A 25,989-nucleotide genomic window follows, 5' to 3' on the forward strand; every position below is an offset into this window, starting at 1 on the left:
CACGGAGAGGAGGAAAATCCAGGCCTGCCGCCTCGGGGAGCCGCCCATCGGCCCAGCACTGCCCCACAGTTTGTGCTACCACCCGCGCACAAACACACCCCCGCCCCCGACCTTGGCCACGCAGGGCTCACCTGGACTCCATGTGGCTCGGGGAGCCTTCAAGAGCCGGTAGGCGCTCGGAGTATTTTCCACATTCCGGATACTTATCTGATATGGCCCTGGAGCCCTTTGTAGATAACTCACCATAGGTGCACAATAGCAATATCAAAGGTCACTGATTAAAAGAAGACTCTCAACTAAACACCAGTGCAGTCATTTGAAGGAACCTTTATATTCTGCCCAGTATAAGGAACAGAGAGAGAGATTTGTTAAGGATCTGGGACTTCTGGCCCTGGGGCCGCACGGGGGCCTCAGAGCCACGGTGGTCTCTGCCCCGGGGCCCCCAGAGCTGCCCTGTCCATCCGCACCTCCTCCGCAGAGGACCAGAGAAAACTCATCGTCCAAGACGGGGCACCCAGAGGCCAGTTACGGGCTAGGGGTCCTGGCTCATGGGACTAATTTCTCCCTGCTTCTTCTGCCTCACTGGGTCACAGCAGGACCTGGGAAGGACCTGCTAGTCCTAGAAGAAAGGCCTGTTGCACCAGAGCACAAGGTAAACAGGACGAAACAAAATACCTCCTCATAAAACCCAGAGTCTCTTCTTTCACAACCCGGGTTATCCTGTTCTCCTAACTATAGCTGGGAGACGTTCAACAAGTCCCTTTATCCCTCTGCTTCTGGTGCTGAGGAGTTTCATCAGAAAAATGACTGAACTTGAACTCAAACGCCCTTGGTGCCCTGCTGTCTCCGGCACTCTGGCCTGCGGGGGGGCCCAGGTGTCAGGCGAGGGCAGTGCCGTATGTTGAGTGCTTACAGCCGTCCTTGATTTCATGTAACCCCATTTCCCGAGGTAGATATTAATACCCCCATTACACAGATGAGAATACCGAGGTATGGAGGCGTTAAATAAGTTACCAAGGGGCCTAGAGCCAGGGAAGTGGTGGAGCGTGGCTCCAGCCTTGAAGCCCACGCTCTTGGCGACTCTGCGCTGAGAGCCAGCGGCTGTGCTAGACGCTGGAGCGTACCAGCCACGGTGGGGCAGCACCTGCCAGGACCCGGCCACTCTTGTCAGTGCTCTGCGTGCACCAGCTGGCCTAATTCTCACAACGGCGCATCCCCCTTTAACACCTCAGGAAACTGGAGCACAGAGATGTTAAGCAACTCGCCCAAGGTCACACAGCCAGCACGTGTAGGAGGGACATCCATAAGCGCAAGCCATAACTTAGAACCCCGTGTCCCCTTCTTTATAATGAAGCATGAACACTGAGCACTGCAGGGTGGGGTTATTAATAAAATGCATTAATTTCTAGAACTATCCACGTTGTCCTTCTTTAAGGGGACTCACGTTATCATGTCAATCTGGCCTTTTTCTTAATGGGTAACATAGTTACCCAAAACTCGAAAGATTAATAGGATTCTGTATCCTTATAAATTGCTTATTTGTAGTATCCTGAACTGAAACTTAAAAAGTTCATCAAGCATAAAATAAACTCCTGTTTAAGCAAAATGGAACGTACCACATGGACAATTTAAGATCACCCTGTTGAAGTTTTTTAGGATTTAGGATCCAAAATACCTAAAAATGCCTTCAGTATTGACCCGGCACCAGCATAAGGGGAGGTGGGAGAAGGTGAGGGAGGAAACCCCATTGTTCAGCTATTTACTAGTTATTTATTGAGTATTTAGATACTTGTGAACATAGTGACAAAGATATTGCCACAGCTCACATGTTTGGTGGAGAAGGCAGACATTCATCAATACATGCACACTTCCATACTTCAGTTTTATTACGTGAAACCGAGGAATGCAGAATTCGAAGACAGCATGCAACTCAGCGGGCAGCTCCCTGAGAAGGTGTTGTTTGAGCTGCTATCTGAAGCATGCAAATTCCCAAATGTTGGCTGGGAGGAGAAGAGAGCATTCTAGGGACGGAGCATACCTCCCAGGTACATGTGCCAAGACGCACAGAGGTGAAGAAGGGAATGGCTAGTGGAGATGGGGCTCAGAACACAGGCATGGCTCAGGATTGGGCTGGATCTAATGGTGTGGCAGATACTACAGCACATCCAGTCCCACTCCCCTTTCCAGAAAACAGAACCCCAGTTAATTCAGGCAGTGGGCAGAGACCCCTTGATCACAGTGAGGACAGACCATAGACCCAGAATGTGAATCATAAGTGGTTGGCCAATTCTAACCCCATAAAGTATAAAGGGAAGAGTGCTGGAGAGTTCCCAGGAACAATCGGGTTTCCAGATAAAACCTCGGCACTCGAGTGAAAAGGACTTTTGCCCTGACTGTCTCGTCCTGACTACTTGTGATTGCGTGGCACCGTGGTTATCTGGAATTGGTGACGATCCTAATGAAACAAAGCCACCTTGCTGAGGAGGGCGCAATGGAAACTATAAAGGGTCTGAGTCTTCGACATGGCTGAGCCACTGATCAAATCCTGGAACTGCCTCCCCCAGGCTTCCTGGGGTTGTGGGGTCATTGAGTGCCTTTGTGGAAGTCATTGCCGGCCAGGTACCCTCTTACTCACGACCGAATGCACCTTAAACTGATTTACACGGGAAGGCATTCATCTCAGTGGTGTGCTGTGAAGTCACAACCCACCCCAGAGGTGAATGACATAAACACCCGTGTGCTGTTATCTCTCATGGTTCTGTGGGTTACCGCCCAGTTGGGGTCTTGCAGGATGCTGCAGTCATAGGGAAGCTGGGGCTGCAGTCCCCTGGAGGCTCACCTGGGCTGGATGCCTAAGGTGGCTCACTGACATGGCTGCTGGCTGGGATCTGAGCTGCGGCTGTCAACCATCGTGCCCACACTTGGCCTCTTATGTGGCTTCAGTATCTCACAGTATTGTGGCTGGTTTCCTAGAGTGAGTATTCCAAAAAAGAGCACTCCTAGAGGCCCAGGCATAAACAGTTTTTTATGAGCCACTTTCAGAAGTCACACAGCATCATTGGTCAAAAGCAAATCACAGAGCAAAGCCAAATTCAAGGTGAGACTACCAGGAGGTGTAATTCAGTGCAATGGCCCTCTTTGAAGATGAGCTACCAACCATCAAAGCATTTTAAGTGATGGGTGGCATAGTCAGATGATTGCTGTAGTGAATGGATTGGAGGAAACACCAGATACAGGTAAAATGGAGAGACCAGCAAGCTGGCCTTAGAAGATTGTGATTAGCTCCCAGTATCCATTCTGTCCCTCTGTTGTGTAGCCACGAGTCATCGCTTCTCTCCTCTGCACTGACTGAATCAGGAATGGGCAGACCCAAGCCACTGAGCCAGGGAGGCTTGGGCCGAGCTCTCAGGGTCCCCAAGAAAGTTGGTTCCTTGCTCTTAAGAAGAAATGTCAGGAAACCCACTCTCTCTTCACCTGGACATGAACATGGGATCATTCAGAACTGATTACCATCGACTGAGGTCTTCTGGCCAGTAAGGAATAGAGTACTGGTCTTCAAATGATCTTGCTATTGGTCTTAAAAGGAAGTTAATACTCTGGGCAGTGGAGCAGAGACCTCAGAAGAACCAGTCCCCAGTGGTTTTGTCGGTGCACAGAACTAGAGCTCTCCAGGGACGGCCTGAATCTCACTTTTTACGTTTTCACAAACGGTTTGAGCGGAGAATGTCACTGCATAAAATCTGCAAGGCTGCAAGTATACTTGAAGATGTGAGAGCAGGGGTCCAGAAGGACAAGGGATGGGAGTGGAAGCGGGGGCCCGGGGCAAAAAGGGAGAAATTAACAGAGGGATGGATTACAAGTGCTCTCTAAACTTAGCCATCTGGGTGACGCGACTTATATACCACGATACGACAGTAATGAGTTGAAAGCCCTCAGGAAACTAAGGAGGAGTTGCAGGAATGGATTCAGGAGTGTGTATACAGGGGCGCCTGGGTGGCTCAGGCGGTTAAGCGTCTGCCTTCAGCTCAGGTCGTGATCCCAGGGTCCTGGGATCGAGCCCCACATCAGGCTCCCTGCTCCGCGGCGAGTCTGCGTCTCCCCCTGCCCCTGTTATCTCTCTCACTTTCACTCTCTCTCAAATAAATAAATAAAAACTTTAAAAAAAAAAAAGAGTGTATACAAAACTACATGTCTGACCTGCTGTTGGGTTTTGGGAGAATTAAGGGATTTTCAGTTAATTTTACTATACCAACAAATCTTTTCAATTTTAGATCTAAACAGAAATCTCTCCACATTACTTCACTGGTTCCTACACATAAATCACTAATGACAGGGACCCACACATAGCACTAACTATGTTAGGTAAAGAATTGTAAAGGTAAAGAATTATAAAGATACACTTTGGTTTAATTTTGATTTTCCCCAAGTAGTACACACATTACAGCTTAAGAACTCAAATAAAAGCACAAGGTTTATAACAAAAAACATCAGTCCTGCCCCCCCTTCCCCGCCCCCAGATTCCCACTTCCAAAAGACAACCATTTCTTTTAGTTACTTCTTGTGAAAACCTCCTGTGTTTAAATGGCACGCTATCCACCATCTCCGATGCTTTCATTTTGCTACCATTCACTGACCGCTTACTGCAGACAGCGAGGATCCCAGGGTCTCACCTCCCCCGTCACACACATTCCACCAGCTCCCATCTTTTCAGCGTCGTTTGGACCTATTATTTAAATAAAGTTCATTCTGCATGTTTTCATGACTATATGACTTTAAATGTGGTTCACTGCTAAACCAAACAAAGATTTATTTCTGTAACATTTTTCTTCTGGGCGTAATTGCCTCTTTTTCTTAATTTGCTGGGTGGTGACCCACCCAGGTCCATTCCCCCTCATCCAGCATGACCTGGTCACAGGGTAGGGAGGCCTGCCCCCTGGCTGCCATCCGGGATCGCCTCCCTTTCTTTTCTGAATGAGCTATCTCATGCTGGCTTCTTTCTTGTCTGCTCCCTCATTTGGGAGCTGCATATCACCCAGGGGCTTCTTGAGAAAGCCTACCTCAGTAGATCAGGGGCGCTCCAAGGCAGAGGCCCTCACCTCCTCTCTCCTGTGTCTACACTCATTCCCTGGGGCTTCAGAATCTCTTCCAGCCACTAGACTCTCAGCTGTACACTCCTATTCCTGACCGCTCGTCTAGCTGCAGACTCGAACACCCACCTGCCCCTGGCACGTCTCCACCCGGAGGTCCGATGCCTATTCCCAGACTTGCTCTCCTTCCATCTTCCCCATCTTAGAAACGGTGACACCATTCACACAGTGTGGTTCAGGCGGAAGATCTTGGGGCATCCCTGATCCCCTTGCTGTCCCACCCACAGCAGGGAATCCTATCAGCGCCACCTTCAAACAGCGTGTCAGGCATGAGGACTTCCCACGTCGGCCACCCCTGCCTCCGGCGCCCGAGCAGGAGCCGCACTCACCCCACACCAGCCACACTCCAGGGCTTCGTGAATCCCCTGAGCATTTCCCTATCATTTCCCTCTGCCTGCATCACTCCCTCGCAAAACACTCGTGGGTCTCCTTCCCTCGATTTATTGAGTTCTGTCCAAATGATGTGTCTTCAGAGAGCCCTGCCCTGTCCACTCTCTGTAATTCTTTATCTCCGTCCATACTTTTCCTTTTCTACATAGCATGTCATGACCTTAAACCACATCTTTAGTTGTGTACGTTTATGGTCTGTCTTCCCATGACAGTGTGCGCTCCAGGAGCGTCGGGACGTCACCTGTCTGTGGTCCTGTGACTCCAGTGCTAGAGGGAGTGCTCAGGAAATACCTGCTGAGGAATGAACGAAGCGAATTTGAATTAACATTCCTAGAAATGATCACTGAAACTCAAGCTGAAACCACTGATCTGACAGGCTGCATAGGCACAAGATAAAATTAATGGACTGGAATACTGACATCAGAAATTTTACCACGATGAAGCATGAAAGGACGAAGTTGGAAATTTTGAAAAAAAAAAGTTACTTTATATAAAAGATAAATATATACATATAAAGAAAAAGTAGGGGTTTTTTTTTTACTGTAGTAAAACACATACATAACAAAATCGATTTTAACCACTTTTAAGTGTATGATTCAGTGGCATTAATCACCCATTCATGTGCTTAGTGATTATTTGTATATTTGCTTTGGAAAAAATGTCTGTTCAAATCCTTTGCCCATTTTTTACTTGGGTTGTTTGGGTTTTTGTTATTGAATCGCAGTTCTTCATGTATTCTGGATATTAAGCTCTCATCAGATATATAGTTTGCAAATATTAGGGAATCAGGGTGTGGGAAGGGAGAAGCGGGGTCACTCAAGTGATACCCAGGGCTTTGGGAGAGAGAAACTCTAACCCTAACCAGTGGGGACAGCCTAATTCCTTCTCTGGCTATTTGGCTGATAGCTGTGTGATGCAGCTGCAAGTATGTTTATTCAGGACGGATGTCTTCTGAAATGGATGCCTCCACAATCAAAAGCTGAATGTTAGGCACTCATGTGATAGTATGTACATAGGTACATCCTATATTATATATATATATATATATATATATATATAGTTATATAATATTGGTTATATGATATACAACATTCTATATAATATTCTACAATAATGATATAACATTACACAATATTGGTTGAGTGGTCAAATCAGGAAGAGAAGGAGGTTGTTGTGTAATTAAGGATCCCAAGATGAGATCATCCTGGACTATCCGCATGGGCCCTAAATCCGATGACAAGTGTCCTCATAAGAAACATGGAGGAGAGACACATAGAGCAAGAGGAGAAGGCCCCGTGAAGGGGGAGGCAGAGATGGGAGCAGTGCGGCCCAAGCCAAGGGACACACGCAGCCCCCAGAACTAGATGGAGCAAAGGAAGAGTCTCCCCTAGAGCCTGCAGAGGGAATGCAGCCCTGCGGACGCCTGGATTTTGAACTTCTGACTTCTAGAACTCTAAGAGAATAAATCTCTCTTGTTTTAAGCAACCCAGTTTGTGATAATTTGTTACGGCCACCCTAGGAAACTCCTACAGATTTTGGTCCTGGGAAGCCAAGGTGCTGCCATACAAAATGCCTCACACTGTGGACGTGGCTTTGGAACTGGGTGATTGGATAGAATTTAGAAGAATTTCGAGCTGCGTGAGAGATAAAGCCTGGACTTCCTGAAGAGACTATTGGTAAAAATATGGACTGTCTGTCTGTCATGAGGTTTCATGCCATCAGACAAGAGGGTCCCTCACACATCCTTCCTGCATTTGCATGAAACCTCATGACAGACATGGGAGACCCACAGAGTTTTTGAGAATGTTGTATCAGTAGGACGCTGCCAGGTTGGCCTGAGGGACAGAGACAAGACAAAGTAAAAGAGGGCTGTGAGATTTCCAGAATTCTATAGCCAGAAAATGGGCTGATAGAGCTACTCAGTTATAAGAATATGCTGCCTTTCAAGGAAAAGGAAGAATGATTCTGGGGGCAGAGGCACGAACACAGAGGTAGAAGCTGGAGCTGTGGGTACAGGGGCCTGTGGAGCTGTGGGCACAGAAAATGCAGCTCCAAGCCATAGAGGATAATTCTCAGACCTTCAAACCAAATGAAACCTGTTCTCCTGCCTTCTTAACTTGTTTGGGACGGATGACCCCTTTATTCCTTCCGTTTTCTCCCTTTTGGACTGGGACTGTCTATCCTGTACCTGTCTCACCATTGCATTTTGTATGTGATCTTCCAGTGTCACAGGTCAATAGACGGAGAAGAACTTTGTCCCCGGGTGGATGATACCGGGACTCACCCACATCCCTAATCTGATTCTGATGACTTCGATGATGAGATTTGGGACTTTTTGAGCTACTGATGTGTAAATGTGGGTTAAGATTTTGGTTGGATGGGGTGAATGTATTTTGCACGTGGGACAGATGGGAACTGGGTGGCCGGAGGTTGGACTCTAGTGGGTTGAGTGGTGGGACGGATGACCCCTTTATTCCTTCCATGTCTACATGTCTACATCCTAAACCCTGGGACCTGTGAATATGGCCTTATTTAGAAAAAGTTTCTTTGCAGATGTAACTAAGTTAAGGCCCTTGAGATGAGATCATCCTGGATTATTATGGTGGGCCCTTAATCCAATGACAAATGTCTGTTAAAAGGCACATGGAGCGCAGCAGAGAAGGGAAGGCCGTGCAAGGGCAGAGGCAGAGATGGTGGTTATGCAGCCGCAGCTAAAGAAGAGACACAGAAGCTGGACAAGACAAGGAAGGATTCTTCCCCGGAGCCTTTGGAGGGAATGCAGCCCTACCAACACCTTGATTTCGGACTTCTGGCCTCCAGAATTGTTAGATAATAAATTTCTGTTTTAAGCCACCCAGTTTGTGATCATTTGTCATAGCCCATACGTCTCATCCTATAAAAATATAGTTTCCAATGTAATTAAAGAACCAGGTGTAAACAAAAACAAACTGGTGCAAGCATGGGAAGATAGCCTAGGTCTGGAAGAGATGCCCTTTCTGAGCAAGATCTGAATCCAGAGGCAATCTGGGAACAGTCTGACACACTACATAAAATCTAAATTGTAGGGCGCCTGGGTGGCTCAGTCGTTAAGCGTCTGCCTTCGGCTCAGGTCATGATCCCAGGGTCCTGGGATCGAGCCCCACGTCGGGCTCCCCGCTCCTTGGGAAGCCTGCCTCTCCCTCCCCCACTCCCCCTGCTTGTGTTCCCTCTCTCGCTGTGTCTCTCTCTCTGTCAAATAAATAAATAAAATCTTAAAAAAATAAAACAAAATAAAATAAAAATCTAAATTGTAGGTGTGACAGAAGACAACATAAACGGCTAGAAAGAACCTGGGCAAAAATGTCACCTATAAAAGAGGAAAGATATAAGATACTCAGAATTCACAGAAAGAGCTCCTGTGAATCCATAAGGAAATGAAAAATCACCAAAACAAAAATGGGCAAAGAATATGAATTGGTGATTCACAGAAGTGCTAAGAAAATGCCAAGAAAAGTTGCTCAACCTCACGAATAACCAGAGGCATAAAAAAGAAAATTCAGTGAGGTGTTAACTTTGTTACTTAATCTCTATTAAAATGGCAAAAGTTTTAAAAAGATTGATTATATCCATCAATGAGCTAGAGTGTGGCCACACTTTCAAACATTTTAAAGTGGTTGAGCCATTCTGGAGAACTCGCTGGCGGTATTTACCAAAGTTAATGCTGTGCCTACTCTGTGACTAAAGTTCCACCTTGAGAAAGCTCTTCAGGAATATTCCCACATGAACAAGAAGATACATGCACATAAACGTTTGCTGCAGCATTGTTGGTAACAGAGGAAGAAGTGGAAAACAACCTCAGTGTTCACCATCAGGAAAATATTTAAGTAAAATGGAACAAGAAATATGTATATGTAACACATTATTCCAAGACACAGTCTTCATTAAGATTACAAACACAAGATTTATGGACAAATGGGAAAAACACTACAAGAAAAAAATCAAGCTGTAGATCAATATTGTCCCTAGGGTCCCTGTTGGATTTAAGACCTCCAATCCGAGTTAAGTGTGTGCACATCCCGTTTGCAGGTGCCTCAAAGGTTCCAGAAGATTCCACACCAAACTGCTCTATGGCTTAATTCCCGCCAAGCGTTGGTCTATACAGAACACATCGCAAGTGCTATAGAAAAGGCGGCTATTTTTCTTTTTTTTTTTTTAAGATTTTATTTATTTATTCATTTGAGAGAGCGAGAATGAGAAAGAGAGAGAGCACATGAGAGGGGGGAGGGTCAGAGGGAGAAGCAGACTCCCCGCCGAGCAGGGAGCCCGATGCGGGACTCGATCCCGGGACTCCAGGATCATGACCTGAGCCGCAGGCAGTCGCTTAACCAACTGAGCCACCCAGGCGCCCCTGCTATTTTTATTTCTATTTCTGTATTTTTTAGGATAATACGTTCCTGGGTTACTTCTGTCATTTAGTAGTAGAGAGCATGTCTGTGATTACAGAACACTGGCGGCCCAGGGCAGGGGCCATGTATTATTGACCCCTCCCTCCCGAGCGCCCGGCCCGGGTCCCGGCACAGCACGGCTGCAGACGAACACTTGTTCCCAGCGCTCCCGGGCGCCAGGTGAGACCCCAAGGTCTACAACCGCCGTCTCCGAGGCCCCGGCCTCCCGCTTTCCTCCAGCGCGCAAGCGCCAGGAGGCGGTAACCCGCGCTCGCCAGCCCCTCTCCCGGCGCTGCAACGTCACTGGGCTGCGCCGCGCGCTGTTTGACGTACCGGCGACCTGCTGTCCGGAAGGGAGCTCCCGCGGCTGAGTATGGCGACCGTCGCGGAGCAGTGGGTACTGGTGGAGATGGTACAGGCGCTTTACGAGGTGAGCTTGGCCGCTCGAGCGGCCCACGACCCCCCCAGGCCCTTCCGGGGTGGGACGGGGCTGGCGGATTTGTGGCCTGAGTCCTGGGCGGGGTTGGCTGGGTCACGTCCCGACCCTCAGCTTCTCTGGCCGGAGGGGCTCGCGGGGGAGGCACGGGCGGGAGCGGGAACCGAGGGTCTCCTTTGGGGCTCGTGAAAGAAACAGGTGGGAGGGGGCGCAGGAGCGAGGCTGGTCTTGAAAAACCAGAGTTGGGACTGGGGTGGTGAAAATAGAGTGGAAAATCTGAGTCTGGGAAGGTCCTAGGGAATTCAGGTCCTTGGGACGGTGGAACAGGTAATAGGGGACAGAATTGTCTGTTGGTGTTTGTTTTTGCCGGGGCGAGGGATTACGAAAGCCGAATGATAAAGGAATTGGGAATGTGAAATAGTTTGTCGTTCTCCCACATGCGTCCCGTTTTCTGTCTTGTAAAGATACAACAACTTTTTAGAGATTCTTAAAGGCAGAATAGTTAAGAGTTTTGGAAGGCTGTTTCAGGTATGTTAGATAATGTGATAGCAGAACTTCAGTCTTAGAGAATGTTCATTCACTTGAAATGTATCTACGGAGCTTCGCTACCCTGTCCAGTAGAACCTTCTGCATGTTCCGTATCTGAGCTCTTCAGGGTAGTAGCCACTAACCAACCACATGTGGCTAGTGCAAGTGAGGGACTAAATTTTTCATTTAATTTAAATTAGATATGTATGTACGCAGTTACATGGTAACTGGTGGCTACGGTATTGGGACACAGCACAGATGTAGACACTGGGGATAGTGCAGTAAACAGAAAGGCAGAAATTCCTGTGCTTATAGAGCTCATATTCATTTAAAGGGAATCTCAGGTTTCTTTTGATAATTTTCTAAAAACTGAACATAGCTGCTTACTGACAGGGGTGACGGTGGTGTCTTCCACTGCAAGACTTATCAGGACTTGCCGAAAAACAGTTGCCATAACAGATGTGGTGTAAGTGATGGCCAATATTAGCCTAATTATAGTAACTAAGATAAGAGCCACTGACATTGAAGTTTTTTAAAAAAGTGAACAATTCTCTGTTCTATGTTGTTGCTTCCTTTTTTTAAAATTTTATTTTATGTTATGTTATTGCGTCCTTTTTGAGGACTGCATAACTGATCAAGAGTGAGGCATTCTCTTGGATGTAACATTTCCAGGAAATAAAGCTGCATTTGTGATTTTGATTAATTCACTAGACAGTTAGTATCTCAGTTTTTCTCAGGATGATTTCATTGTGGAGCAGAGATGCTTAGTGACTTTGGGCAGATGCTTACCTACTAGAATACAATTATTGAGAAAAAAATAATATTTTAATATTTTTTTCTTCAAGATTTTATTTGTCAGAGAGAGAGAGTGAGCTCAAGCAGGGGGAGCAGCAGACAGAGGGAGAAGCAGAATCCCCGCTGAGCAAGGAGCTAGATGCAGGACTGGATCCCAGGACCCTCGGATCATGACCCTGAGACCCTGAGCCAAAGTCAGACGCACAACCAACTGAGCCACCCAGGCGTCCCAAGAAAACCAAAAGAATATTTAGGCTAGAGTCCTTATTCTTAAATGAATTATTTTCAAGGGGGATCAGTATATTTAAAAATTATCTTAAAAAGAAATTTCCGTTCTTGTTCCTAGGCTTGTTAGTTACAGTTAGTATATAGAATTTGAGGAGTCTTATACCCAAAAGAGAAATAATAGTATGTGTATGTAAAATATGTATGTAGTTAGAAAGATAATTGTATATTGACTTAGAAGTTTACCTATGAATTTGTCTGCAGTTTTCCTGGCTCCACATCCTGGAGTTTTTTTTTTTTTTAAACTATGATGAATCACCTTCACTTTCTTTTTGTCTAATGTTTGCAAATAATTTGCATTTACGTTTCTAAATACCTCTTTAAATGACTTTCTAGTGACAGCCCATTGGAGTAGACCACTCTGTAACTGACTGGGGTTTAGTCACTATCCGGAACCTTCCACATGCATTAGTGTGTCTAGTTGTGCAAAACAGAACAGTCAGCCCAGCCTTTATCTTGGAAATGTAGTTGAGAAGAAGACCTGGCATGGATAATTTCAGTAAGGTGTCTTTTTGCCTGTTGACTTGGAACACACTGCATTCTTTTGGGGAACTGCTATAGGAAAAAAACCTGCCATTTCTTTAGGCGTTTATAAAGTCTTTTTTCTCAGCCATGTTCCAAGAAGGATTTAAAGAGCCTTATCAGGGATACAGAAAATATAGTAAGATGTGCAAAACTCTAAGAAATGTGGAAACTGAATTTCAGATAACTCTCCTAACTTATCCATGGTACACTGGGGTGGTAGAAGGCTAGCAAAGCTGTGAAATGTTGGTTACTGCCCTTTCCCACCAGTAGAAACGTACATTATCTGAAGGATCTGATGGTTGATGGTTGGTATTGTTTCACATGTTGGGATTCTGCATCCGATTTTATTTTAAGAATTAAATTTCTTTCCTATAGAGGTTTTAAAGCTGTGCTATTAGAGATTTTTCATGTGAAAGAGAAATTGCCGACGGTTAGAAATGGGGAAAGGACTGAGTAGAAATGAAAGGAGTTTTGAAAATAAATCTTAATAAGTAATAGGTTAAAGGTCATGGGAGGCAATATATATGAGTGCATTACATTTTATGTGCAGATTTTGGAAGTGTTTATTTCTCTCTCTTTTTTTTAATATATCCAATTTTTTTTTAAGATTTTATTTATCTGAGAGAGAGAGCACATGAGAAGGGGGAGGGTCAGAGGGAGAAGCAGACTCCCCTCTGAGCAGGGAGCCCGATGCAGGACTCCAGGATCATGACCTGAGCTGAAGGCAGTCTCCTAACCAACTGAGCCACCCAGGCGCCCGGAAGTGTTTATTTCATTTCTTTTTTGGTTTTTGACTCATTCTTAGGCTCCTGCTTACCATCTTATTTTGGAAGGAATTCTCATTCTCTGGATAATCAGACTTCTGTTCTCTAAAACTTACAAATTACAAGAACGATCTGACCTTACAGTCAAGGTAAGAAATTAAATCTGTCATTATTCAGTGTGTGATTACAGTTGCTACATATTTCCAAAAAGTATTTGTGGTGGCTCACCTATATATGTTAAAATATTTTCTGTAATGTAAAAAAATCAAGGGAAAGGAAATATCAGGGAAGCAAAATACGGGGAAGCCAGGGGTAAAGCAGACACCCAGAGGAGCACCCTGCCACAGAGCACTGCACTTTGTTAGGGAAGCAGCAGTCTTAGGGACAGACGGTAGGAGGGAAGCATGGGCAGCAACAGGATTTCGATTGTCAATGTACAGGGTGACGTGAGCTGCCCAGGAAGAGCACCACTGTTTCTGAAACCCAAACGAAAGTTTTCCCTGTGTTCTTCATAAAGGAAATTCGGAGTTGGAAAGAATCCTCCCACCTCCCCACCCCAAACTGAATTTTGATGCGTTCTCTGTAGTAAGGGACCCAGCCCAAGCCAGGCAAACCTTAGGAAGCAGAAGTGTCTAGGGGGCCCATGGCACTGCCCACATGGAGTCCTGTTCGCCTGAAGGATGAGGGGGCTTGTGGAAAAGAAGCTTATCCTTCTCACTCCGGTGGGAGCACCTAGGAACAGTGCCCCAGTGCAAGAGGGAAGAGCGGTTCTGACTGCACTGTGGTTTCTATCACTCGGATCCGTTCCCTGTCCAGCCTCTGTAGCGTTGGGCCAGGATGCTTAGAGAAACCAGTGACTGTGAGAAAGGTTTTTCCATGAAAATCTGTACAACTTTGGTTCACAAGGCATCACTGAGTACAACGTGGAGTTGGGGTAGAATTAATGCAGCAGTGTGGCGATCACTTTCCGCATTGCACCGGCTGGCTGCCGCCGTCCTGATCGTTCATATTAATTGTAGGACGGTCAGGCAGTGTCCCCCAAAGGACATGAAGCACATGGTTCTTAGGGCAAATATAATTTGGAAACCTGGCTAAAGCAGAGTAGGGGATGTCTTTTTATATGATTTCATGTAACCTTTACTAGGCCAGTGGATATTTGAACCTCTGTTTGGAGAGATGCCCTCACCTTGACCATCGATCCTTCCCTCCCCCACCGTTTTGTCCCGACTACCTTGTGGGATTAGTGTGCCATGGAACACTCTGGATAGCACTGCTGTAAGATTGGGCCATCCAGGGCAGAGGTCCTGTCTCTGCTTTTTCCCTTGGCATTTCAGAACTCCTTGTGAATGATCAGGTGGCTGGTTTCTAGCTCAGCTTTTTAAGCAGTTGATCGTTCCTGGTATTTTGAGTTTTTGTTTATAAAGCTGGCAGTCCACACATATATACATTTTTTAAAAGAATGACTAGACATAACTTTAGAGTAATCCTCTGAAAGCTGAACTTAGCAAGATTTAGTAGTCACAGACATCTTACCCTCAAAGCTGTGGAAGAAGAAAAACTGTGTGTTTTTAAAGCTTAACTTCTGGCAACATAGATGCAGTGCCCTTCTGTTTTACGGATCTGCAGTCTCTTGAATACGAGGGGATCTTGAGGTGCTTCTGACTTCTGGCCCATGGTCACATGTGGACAGTGTGGGTGACGTACTCCGGCCTCGCGGGCTGCCACACGGTCACTGGCAGAAACAGATGAGCCATTTACTGGTCGCTTTGTAACCGAAGTGTGGGAACCAAATAGTCACTGTCCAGTGACCAGGACCCTGCTGTATTCTATTTCCTTCTCTCCCATAGGAAAAGGAAGAATTGATTGAAGAGTGGCAGCCAGAACCTCTTGTTCCTCCCATCTCGAAAGACCATCCTGCTCTCAACTACAACATTGTTTCAGGGTAAAGTGATTTGCTTCTCGAAGGACTTGTATTTGGTTTCTTATAGGTGTACTCATCAAACCATACAGAGGTTTATGTAGTATTTCTTTTATAACAGAAATAAAATATTCAGAAATCTCTGAAGATCAGAAACTCTCTGCTTTAGTGCCCAGTATATGACTCTCTGTTAAGGGTGTATGGACATTTTTTATAGTCTCCTATTTGGGCATTGCAGTTTGTCCCTTTTTTCCGTCTAAAAAAAAGAAAAATCTTTTTTTGCGGAATAATACATGCTCCTGATAATACTTCAAATAGTGAGACACACTTGAAATGAAGAGCAGCACTCCTTTTTCTCAGCTTGATTGTTACTGATTTTATATTCATAGTAGGCTACCTTCGTAGTCAGGTATTACTGGTGTGCTCACGCTTCTGCTTAGTGATCAGCTGTAGGCGGCAGCACTGGACTCTCACAGCTCGAGTTCTGAAGCTTGACCTCCCTTGTGCTGCCTCACGCCCTGCTTCCAAGGTCTGATCTGTCTTTGTGCTTACTTCTTCTGTTGCTAGTCTTTGCTTCGCCACATAGGCTTTCTTAAATTAAGAAGTATTTTAAGTTTACAGGAACTATCTGACCCATGTATACCCACCATCCAGAATAAATAGGCATTAACATTTTGCTATCTTTATTTCAAATCTACCTTAAAAAAAAGAAATAAAACATTCCAGATATAGCTAAAGAAATGCCTTCCCACCTACCACTTAACTCTTATCTCCCACAAAGGACAACCATTGTCATGAAGTTGGTGGCTGGCTTTCTTTCACTTACATTTATACGTTTGTTTTTTTTTTTTTTGTAAATTAATTAATTTATGTATTTATTTATTTATTTATCTTAGGGGGAGAGAGAGAGAGAGAGCGTGCCCAAGAACAGGGAGAGACAGAGGAACAGGGAGACAGAAGAGGGAATAGGTTTTTTAAATGATGCATAGGTGTAAGTTTTTATGAGAAAGACTCCACGCTCAGCACAGAGCCTGATGCGGGGCTTGAACTCAAGACGTGGTGATCGTGACCTGAGCCAAAATCAGGAGTTGGACACTTAACTGGCTGAGCCCCCCCAGGCGCCCCTATATTTGTACTTTTAACACTTATCCCTGACACCATGAAATTATTCAGTATTTTGTCTAAAAATATGATGCAGCATATTCTACTGAGTGTATCCTTCCATTTCTGGTCTGATGTAAGGGAAGCTTGCATTCTTCACTCCATGGATTTCTGTGGTCATACAAAATTTTTACGGGTTCTGAACTCTCAGACTTACTCACCATTAATGCTGTGGTTAAGAAGTCCTTCCCTACTCTGTGAGGTCGAATGTGCCTCTTTCTGTATGGTGGCCAGCTATCCCAGCATTCTTAATTGAATTGTCCGTTGTTTACCTACTGAAGAAATTTCCCTTTTTTTGTATACTGTATGCCCTTCTAACGGGTCTGTTTCTGGCTATCTTTCTCCTCTGTCGGCGTATTTGTCTCTCCCTCTGCCAGAACTTCATATAAATAGCACAGCTTAAGAACAAGCCTTGACTAGAGTGAGCCCTTCACCTCCCTGTCCTTCAGAATTGCTTGGGCTACTTGCAGCTCTATTCTTCAGTGTCAGTTTCAGTTTAACTGATCAAGTTTGACCAAAAAACGAGTTTGGGTTTGTGACTAGCAATGCACTGATTTGGATTCATTGGAATCTTGCTGATACCGAATCTTACCACTATGTGCCTGGTGTATCACTTTGGTCTTTCGTGTTTTACAGTAAAGTTCTGTAACTTTCTTCATAAAGACTGCTTATCTTTTTTTTTCCCCCTACTTTTTACAGTGAAATAAGAGTAGACTCACATGTGGTTGTAAGAAGTAATACAGGGAGATCCCACTTACCCCTCATCAGTTTCCGCCCATGGAAACGCCTGCTTACCAACCGGGACATGGATGTTGTGTGTCTTCTAATGGATCTGTCTCTAGGAGCCAGAGCATGTTCATTTCTCCTGTTCCTGTGTTACTGTGCTGGCTAAGACACCTCCCATGCAGTTGGATAGGAGTGGTGACAGGAGCCTCCATGTCCTGGTGACTTCTGAGAGATGACCTGTACCAAGTTACGGGCCTTCCTCTCCTCAGTTTGCTAAGGGAGCTTTTTCGTTAGTTTTTTTTTTTTAAATCAGAATGTTAAATGCTATCCTATGTTTTCCTGTATCTGTTGAGATGATGGTATGATCTCTCTGCTTTAGTCAGTTACTATGTTAAATTATACTGATAGGTTTTTTAAATGATGTATAGGTGTAAGTTTTTATGAGAAAGACTGCAGCCCACCATGCCACCCTTCCTCACCCCAGATTCCCACTCTCCAAGTAATCACTTTCTGTTTCTGAGAATTACCTGTATTTTTCTAAGGAATGTGCTTATGCTGTTATTTCTTGGTGGCGTCCTTTCTTTTCCAGTTTTAATTTTACCCATTCATTGCAGGAGGTAAGGACTAGCTCTCTGAAAACACACCCACACTCCCAGGCTGTAGTCGTCCCTCCACTGCCTTCATGTGGTCGAGAAAGGCGGCCCCTGATTCAGGAAAGGCAGCAGCCTGCTGTGGCCCCTGGCTATGGTGGGGCTCCCTGGGCCACACACAGGCCTCTGTTCCTCCCTTCTCCCCAGCACAGATTTGTTATTACACCAGGTGGCCCTGGATTACTTAGTGTTGACACTTTTGTGACCACATTAGTTATCATTCATGAGTTAAGCTCAGCATCGCCATTTTTTTTCAGTATGTAGACAATTGTAATTACATTTTCTTCCTGGTATGCTTTTGTTTTCCTTGTTTCCTGCTTGCTTGCTTGGCTCTCCAAGTCAACCTAATTCATCCTGTCGTCTGCCTCTAGGAGCGTCAATCTCCATTCAGAGTGTTCCCATGTACGTTATCTATGGGGTTAATTTCCTGTCTTCCTGAAACCTTTGTCCTGCCTTGGCCTGACTGGTGCTTGCTTCCTCCAGCTGCCTCTCCGGGCAGCCCGGGCCCTCCCATCACCCTAGGCTCAGGGATTCCCTTTGTCCCTCTCCTGCCTTGGCCAGCTCTTTCCCAGCTTCCTCCCTCACATTAGAGTTCACATAGCCTCCTGAGGAAGGGCTATGAAGGGTACATTTTTTTGAAAACTTACACATCCATTTTTTTTTTAAGATTTTATTCATTTATTAGAGAGCACAAGCAGGGGGTGGCGAGAGAAGCAGGCTCCCCACTGAGCAGGGAGCCCGATGTGGGGCTCGATCCCAGGACCCTGGGATCATGACCTGAGCCGAAGGCAGATGCTTAACCATCTGAGCCACCCAGGCGCCCTGAAACCTTACACATCTTAAAATTGTTTTTTATTTTACTTTTTAGACTAGAGTGATTGTTTTATCGGTTCTTATTGATCTGTTAGACACCTCAGTGTCTGGTGATCCTTAGCATATATATTGTTTTCACTATATAGAATATTTTCATAGTAATTAACAGCATTTTGTAAACAGTCTGCAAAAACCACCAAAAAATCCTGAAGCCTGTTTTGCTGTTGTTGATAAATTTACTTTTCAGTGAATGCAAAAGTGCTATTCATTCAGTACCGAGTTAACATGAGGGTAACTGAATTTACTTACCTTGGATAGATTTTTTTTCTTTCAATAACAGCCTTATTGACATATAATCCACAGACCATGAAATTCACTCTTTTTTTTTTTTAAGATCTTTATTTATTTATATGACAGAGAGAGCACAAGCAGGGGGAGCAGCAGCAGAGGGGGAGGGAGAAGCAGGCTTCCTGCTGAGCAGGGAGCCCGATGCCAGGCTCGATCCCAGGACCCTGGGATCATAATCTGAGCCGGAGGCAGATGTTTAACAGACTGAGCCACCCAGGCGCCCCGAAATTCGCTCTTTTAATAAACCATGGTTGAGTGGGTTTCAGTATATTCATAGAATTGTGCAACCATTGCCACCATCTACTTTCAGAATGTTTTTATCACCCTGAAAAGAAATCCCACACTCACCCTCATTCACTCTCCACTTCCCACTTTCCCCAGCTACTTTCCCCTGACACCTACTAATCTACTTTCCATGCATTTGGCTGTTCTGGACTTTTATATAAAAGGAATCATGCAATATGTGGCCTTTTGTGTCTGATTTCTTTCACTTAGCATCATATCTGCAAGGTTTGTCCATGTCATAGTAGCATGTGTCAGTTTTGTGGCTGAATAATAAAATACTTCACTCTGAGTATATCACATTTTGTTTGTACATTCATCAGTTGATGGACGTTGAGGGTTGTTTCCACTTGGGAGTATATGAAAGGAGAAAAATTATGTATGTACATAAACGCCCATGGGTATTTGTGTACACATTTTTTATTTTCTATTTATTTATTTATTTATTTATTTATTTATTAAAGATTTCGTTTATTTATTTGACAGAGAGAGACACAGCAAGAGAGGGAACACAAGCAGGGGGAGTGGGAGAGGGAGAAGCATGCCTCCCGCAGAGCAGGGAGCCTGATGCGGGGCTCGATCCCAGGACCCTAGGATCGTGACCTGAGCCAAAGGCAGATGCTTAACGACTGAGCCACCCAGGCGCCCCATGTGTACACATTTTTTTAAATTTTACCCTTTTTTTTTAAGATTTTACTTATTTGAGAGAGAGCATGTACACAAGCAGGGGTAGGGGCAGAAGCAGACTCTACACTGCGCAGGGAGCCCGACGCTGGGTTCCATCCCAGGACCCTGGGATCAAAACCTGAGCCACAGGCAGATGCTTAATGACTGAGCCACCCAGGCGCCTCTGTGTACACATTTTTTCTGTGGACATATGTTTTTATTTCTCTTGAGTATACACCTGAGAATGGAATTGTTGAGGTTTGTGGAAACTTACTTGGAGGAACCACCAGTCGGGTGTTTGTTTTACAAAGTGGGTGAATCATTTTCCATTCCCACCAGCAATGCATGAGAGTTACAGTTTCTCCCTGTCTTGGCCAAAACTTACTGTCTTTCATTGTAGCCATCCTGCTAGATGGGAAGTGATAATCCCCCTGTGGTTGGGATTTGCATTTCCCTATGATTAATGATGTTGAGCATCTTTTCATGCACTAATTGGCCATTTATATGTCTTTTCTGGAGATTAACCTACTTAAGTCATGTGCCCATTTTTTTAATCGGGTTATTTGCCCTTTTATCATTGAATTATAAGAGCTCTTTGTATATTTTGGATACCAGTCCCTTATCAGATATATGACATGCAAATATTTTCCCCCATTATGTGGGTTTGTCACTTTTCTGACAGTGTACTTTGAAGCACAAATTTTCTAATTTTAATGAAGTCCAATTTATCTGTTTTGTTCTTTTGTTGCTTGTGCTTTTGTATTAGATCTTAAAATCCTTCCCTAATCCAAGATGATGAAGATTTACTTCTTTGTTTTCCAGGCGCAGGGCTCAGTGTCCCATTTTTCATTAGGTAGATTTATATTTGATTCCTGTTTTCAGCATGGCCCCATCCCTCAGCTGTCCTTAGGACTTTGAGTTTATATTCAGGCTTTTCCAGAGAGTAAGTCTCCTGCTTTCTGCAGAGCAGGAAGGGGATCTGAGCGAATGGCTGCTGCTTACAAGAAAGGTTCCAGGCTGTCCCCGAGCTCACAGGGAGCCGTTCCCCTAGGGTGGGGTCGTTTTCCAGGAGTAGTGGCTGAGCTTCTCACTGCCAGCTCACGTGCAGCTTTCTCTCTGGTCTCTGACTTCTCAAATACAACTTGTCCATTTGCTAAGTGTCATCTCTCCTTGCACTTAGTAGTATCAGATATTTACACCTTGGAGGCATTTTATGTCCCATTAGAAGGGACCAGAGGTTGGTGGGTTTTTCCTTCGTTCTGTTTTGTTTACCAGAAACCACTGGTAGGTCTTCCTATTAATAAATAATTCTTACATTCGTGGAATAAGGCTGTTTGGTTAGTTTTGTTTTTTTTTTTAAGATTTTATTTATTTATTTGACAGAGAGATAGCGAGAGCAGGAAGACAAACAGAGAGAGTGGGAGAGGGAGAAGCAGCCTTCCCGGCGAGCAGTGAGCCCAATGTGGGGCTCGAGCCCAGGACTGTGGGATCATGACCTGAGCTGAAGGCAGACCCTTAACGACTGAGCCACCCAGGCACCCCTCTTTGGTTAGTTTTTTACATTGCTGGTTTGTTTTGCTAATGTTTGAGATTCTTAACCTGTATGTTGAAGCGTGAGTTTTGTTTCTTTTCCCTTACTGTGCCTGGTCCAGTTCGGGTATCAGATATAATTGGTCTTACCCTTTTCTTCACCACCATATCATAGGCATGCTGACAACACTGACTCTGTCTTTGACCCTTCATCTTCTTTCTGCCTGTGCAGTGACCTCCCTCATGGCTCCGTGATCCAGCCCCGTGGAGGTTAATGTGTGCCCTGACCAGAAGGAGGGAAGGCTTGTTCTGATCTTCCCTAAAGAAGGCACTTTAGGTAACTGGTCAAGATCGCTGGCGTGCATAAGGCCCTACTTTAGATAACTACCCTGTGACCTCACCCCCATACCCTGTGCTCCGTAAAAGCCAGGGGTTAGGCTCACCTGGACTGGGCCGAGAAAGGGGGCCGAGGGTAGGGGCCAAGGGTGGCTGAGCACTGCCCTACTGACTCATCACCCCGTCGGTAAGTTACCCCGAACATAGCTCCGTCAACACGATGGAGTGGCTGGCTTCAGTTTTCAGTGTTAAAGTGCTTTCTCGGTCTGGAGGACACTTTACTGACCCTCTCCGCCTTCTAACAAGTCTGCATTTGTTGTGCTGTTGGTTCTGTTGAGCTTTGATTTTTCATCCTGAACTTCATGTCTTCAGTGAGTTCTTCAAGCTGTTCGGGTGTCCTTCTTGAGTAAGTTTTAGTTACTGTCGTTTAGTTCATTTCTTACTGTTTTCAAATGTATTGGCCTGAAGCAGTTTCTAGGACTCTGTTGGTCTGCAGATATAAAACATATCCCCCCTTAGGTACAGATGTGTATGACGGCACATCTGCGGGGTCGCGTTTCCCCTGCGGGCAGTGTGCGTTTGCGTCCCCTCGCTCACTCAGCTTTGCCAGAAGCTTGTCTTCTGAGTCAGCTGAGGCTCCCTCTTAGTTTCTCCACGTGGGTCCTTTCTTATGGACACAGAGGCTGACCCTGTCCTCTCTCCTACTCCGGCTGGCGCCCACACAAGGCAGTGCTCTGCTCTGGGGTGCTTTATCCGTTGTCTCCTTTCATCCTCCCCCGACCCCCACTCAGCCCCCCCCCACTGAAATACTTCCCCCAAGCTTTCATTCATCATTTGATGTCATATTTCTAAATTATTAAGATGATATGTTTTATTATTTTTATTATGCATGTATTGTTAACCTTAAAGATAGTTGTTTTAACCAACAAAAATGGGTTTATTTAGGAATAAAAATTGCAATTTGGGACCAGCGAGTTATGGCTAAACCATAGGCAAGTCCAACAAACAAGGGAGAAGAATGTTATTTTCTGGAGAAAGAGGAGGCTGTTGAGAGGGGTTGTTTTAATGAAAACTTATTGGAGAAAAGCAAGATTTCAGGGCGGTGAGGGTTTGTTACAGGCTGACTTGCAGGAGTAGTGGATCTCTTGTAGGAGATGCAGTGTCCATCTCTCCCAATTGGGGCCTATAATTGAAGATTTCTTCCCTGTGAGGGGCCTGTAATCCCCAGTTCTTCCTGTGCCTGACATTGAGCCAAACTGCTCCCCCTATTAGCCTACCCTGCAGCCTCCCCTCCAGCACCCTGAGTCTGCTTCAGTGAGGTTTCCCAGTGTTAAATGTCACAGTACCTTTGAAACCACATCTTAATGGTTTATGAATGTATTTTTTTATTTTTGTGCTCCAGACTTCATTGTGATTTTTTTTATTCACACTCATTTTTTTGAACATATGTTTGCGTGCCCATTGTGTTCTAGGAATGTGCTGAGCACATACAGTAAATCAAAGTCTTAGTTCTTCTGTGACAAGACAAACCCAAGAGTGAAATAAGTAGAATGTTAACTGGTGTTAAGTGATAATGAAGAAATCTCAAAGCAGGGCAAACAGAAGAATTGGGAGGACTGGATGTACTTCTTGGTCATTCCTTCTGACTGCTACATAGGATTCCATTCTGTACTTAGTTGCTTTCCTCATGATGCATACCTAAGCTGTCCCCCTCCCCACTGCAATACAAAATCTGGTGATTGCTGGCCCCTTGTGCAGCTGCATGAGTCTCTCTGGAGCCAGGCGTGGGGTTCTGACACACACCTGTCTGATTTCCCTGTGGGGCTTCTCTACATGGTAATCCACCCATCTCCGTTCCCCTGAGTTAGTATATGGGGACCAGTTTCCCCATAGCCCTGCTTGGCAACATTGTTTTATTTTGTATTTTTCTGATTATCTGAGCCTTTGAGTATGATTTCATCTGCTTACTAGCTGCTGAGGTTTTCCCTTCTGTGAATGCTGCTTCACATTTTTTACCTCTTTTTTTTACTGGATTCTTAGCATATTTTTTGATTAGCAAGAATTCCATGTACCATGTAGACTTTCATCTGTGGTCTATTTTCAATACAATACTCTGTAAATTAATTTTAAGACACACTTTCTTGTTTTTCTATTTTAAGATCTCTGAAATGGGGATGAATCTTAGGGTTGCTGAGAGCCATTGTCAGTGGGGGGTGTCCTTGCCTGTGTCTCTGTGAACTTGGTCATGGCTGTGCTTCCTGCCAGCACTTCAGTAGAGTTATGAACACTGCTGTCAGGTAAATCAGTGGGTGGCAGGAGACAGGGCCAGACTCCTCCGAGCCAGTGAACAGAGGCTGCAGTGACTGAGGCTTTGAACATCCCTTTGTCAAACTTCTGCTGCCTATGGATAATTATAGCTTACTTTTAGAAATGTGAGTCGATTGGGGAAAAGATGATTTTAGTCCAGTGGGAAAATTCCAGCATCAAAATTTGAGGCATGGGGGACACTAACCTGTCAGGTAACCTCAGAGATGATGGGGGAGCATCCTCCTACACGACATGGGGTACTCCTGACAGCAGGGAGGAGAATATCGTAGGAACGCTTGTGAAATCCGTGACTTAGCAGCAGGGAGAAAACAGTCGAGACTCGGGTCAAGAGGTTAAGGATGTGTTGACTGATTTATGTTATGTTTTCCCGTTTAGACATGCAGACATAGTGTGACAGAAATCTGTGTCTAAAGCATACCTAATAGAACTTCTAATTAAGTGTAAACTCAAAAATTGTAAGATCACAAGAAAACATCATTACGTTTTCATCGACACTGTTTTCCTTCCTTAGTTGTAGCTAAAAAACAGTGATGGCATCTTAGATTCAGTGAAGTACAGTAAATATCACCCATCTGTTAGCTTTGTCTGTGGTGTCATCACGGAACCAAATTTCTCTCTTTTTTTTTTTTTTAAGTAGGCTCCGCACCTGGTGTGGAGCCCAACACCGGGCTTGAACTCACAACTCTGAGATCAAGACCTGAGCTGAGATCAAGAGTTGGATGCTTAATCAACTGAGCCACCGGGTGTCCCAACCAAAATTCTTAATTTTGACTCCTATTCATCCATTTTGGTCTCACTCTTTGTGTGTGGAGGGACTTGTTTAGAAATCATTTCTATACTCCAAGGTGTCACAAGGACATTTTTCCACATTTTCTTTTGTTATCTCTTTCAAAATATCTTCTAGATTTTTAATATGTCTAGAATTCACCTTTGTACATATTTATCCAGCTTTATTTTTTTCCACAGTAAAAGAAATGTGTGTGATTTGGTAGTTTGTGGGGCACCTGCTATCATTTTCCAGGCATTTGTATACACACGGTTCTCTTGAGTTCTAGAGTCCTTCATTGCTCTTAAGTGCCTGTTCTCACACTGGTAGCCAAACCATTGTTAATGTGGTTCTGTAATCCTCGTCTCCTGTTAAAAACACCGTCCTTATTTTTAAGTTCACTTTATAATTACTGACTCTCACTAATAGTGAGGTGGTGGCTTTTGATTGGAAAGGGTTTTATTTTCCCTCCTTCTAGTCCTCTGTTGCCTTGATTATGCAGTTGTCTTTGTAGGTTGGCTTTATTTGCTTCTGCGAGAGACTCTGAAGGGTCCTGTGCTCCGGCATTCCCTTCTGTGTAAGTGCTGGGTGTGACACACCTGCAAGCCTGTGCGGAGCTTGGGTGTGAACCTTCCCTTTCTACTAGGAACTGCTTTCCTTCCCTGCTCCAAGTACTGACAAAAGCAAGATCCTTGTACTCCTACATCATGATGCCTCTTGACAGCTTATCAGCTGTGGTCAGGAGCTTTGGGCGTATTTTTTCTTGACGGTTTGATTTCTCTACCTATTAGGTTTTTTTTTTTAATTTTTTATTGTTATGTTAATCACCATACATTACATCATTAGTTCTTGATGTAGTGTTCCATGATTCATTGTTTGTGCATAACACCCAGTGCTCCACGCAGAATGTGCCCTCTTTAATACCCATCACCAGGCTAACCCATCCCCCCACCCTCCTCCCCTCTAGAACCCTCAGTTTGTTTTTCAGAGTCCATCCTCTCTCATGGTTCCTCTCCCCCTCCGACTTACTCCCCTTCCTTCTTCCCCTCCTGCTATCTTCTTCTTTTTCTTTTTTCTTAACATATGTTACATTATTTGTTGCAGAAGTACAGATCTGTGATTCAACAGTCTTGTACAATTCACAGCACTCACCATAGCACATACCCTCCCC

At 44.9% G+C, this 25,989-nt stretch overlaps 1 protein-coding gene across 2 annotated transcripts in view; it reads left to right on the top strand.

Moving 5' to 3' along the window:
- Positions 1–10,270: 10,270 nt before the first annotated feature.
- SPTLC1 (serine palmitoyltransferase long chain base subunit 1) overlaps positions 10,271–25,989 on the top strand; it is a 58,748-nt gene continuing 43,029 nt past the window's right edge. For both annotated transcript variants that reach the window (XM_025891390.2, XM_025891595.2), the window contains exons 1-3: positions 10,271–10,391; positions 13,336–13,443; positions 15,142–15,236. In XM_025891390.2, the coding sequence (XP_025747175.1) occupies positions 10,335–10,391; positions 13,336–13,443; positions 15,142–15,236 (260 nt within the window). In that variant the 5' untranslated portion in view covers positions 10,271–10,334. The remainder of the gene's footprint in view (positions 10,392–13,335; positions 13,444–15,141; positions 15,237–25,989) is intronic.

This window comes from Callorhinus ursinus, unplaced genomic scaffold (genome assembly GCF_003265705.2).
Source record: "Callorhinus ursinus isolate GAN/ISIS: 27379988/994484 unplaced genomic scaffold, GSC_fseal_2.0 scaffold28, whole genome shotgun sequence".
In the NCBI taxonomy this organism is placed as follows: Eukaryota; Metazoa; Chordata; class Mammalia; order Carnivora; family Otariidae; genus Callorhinus; species Callorhinus ursinus.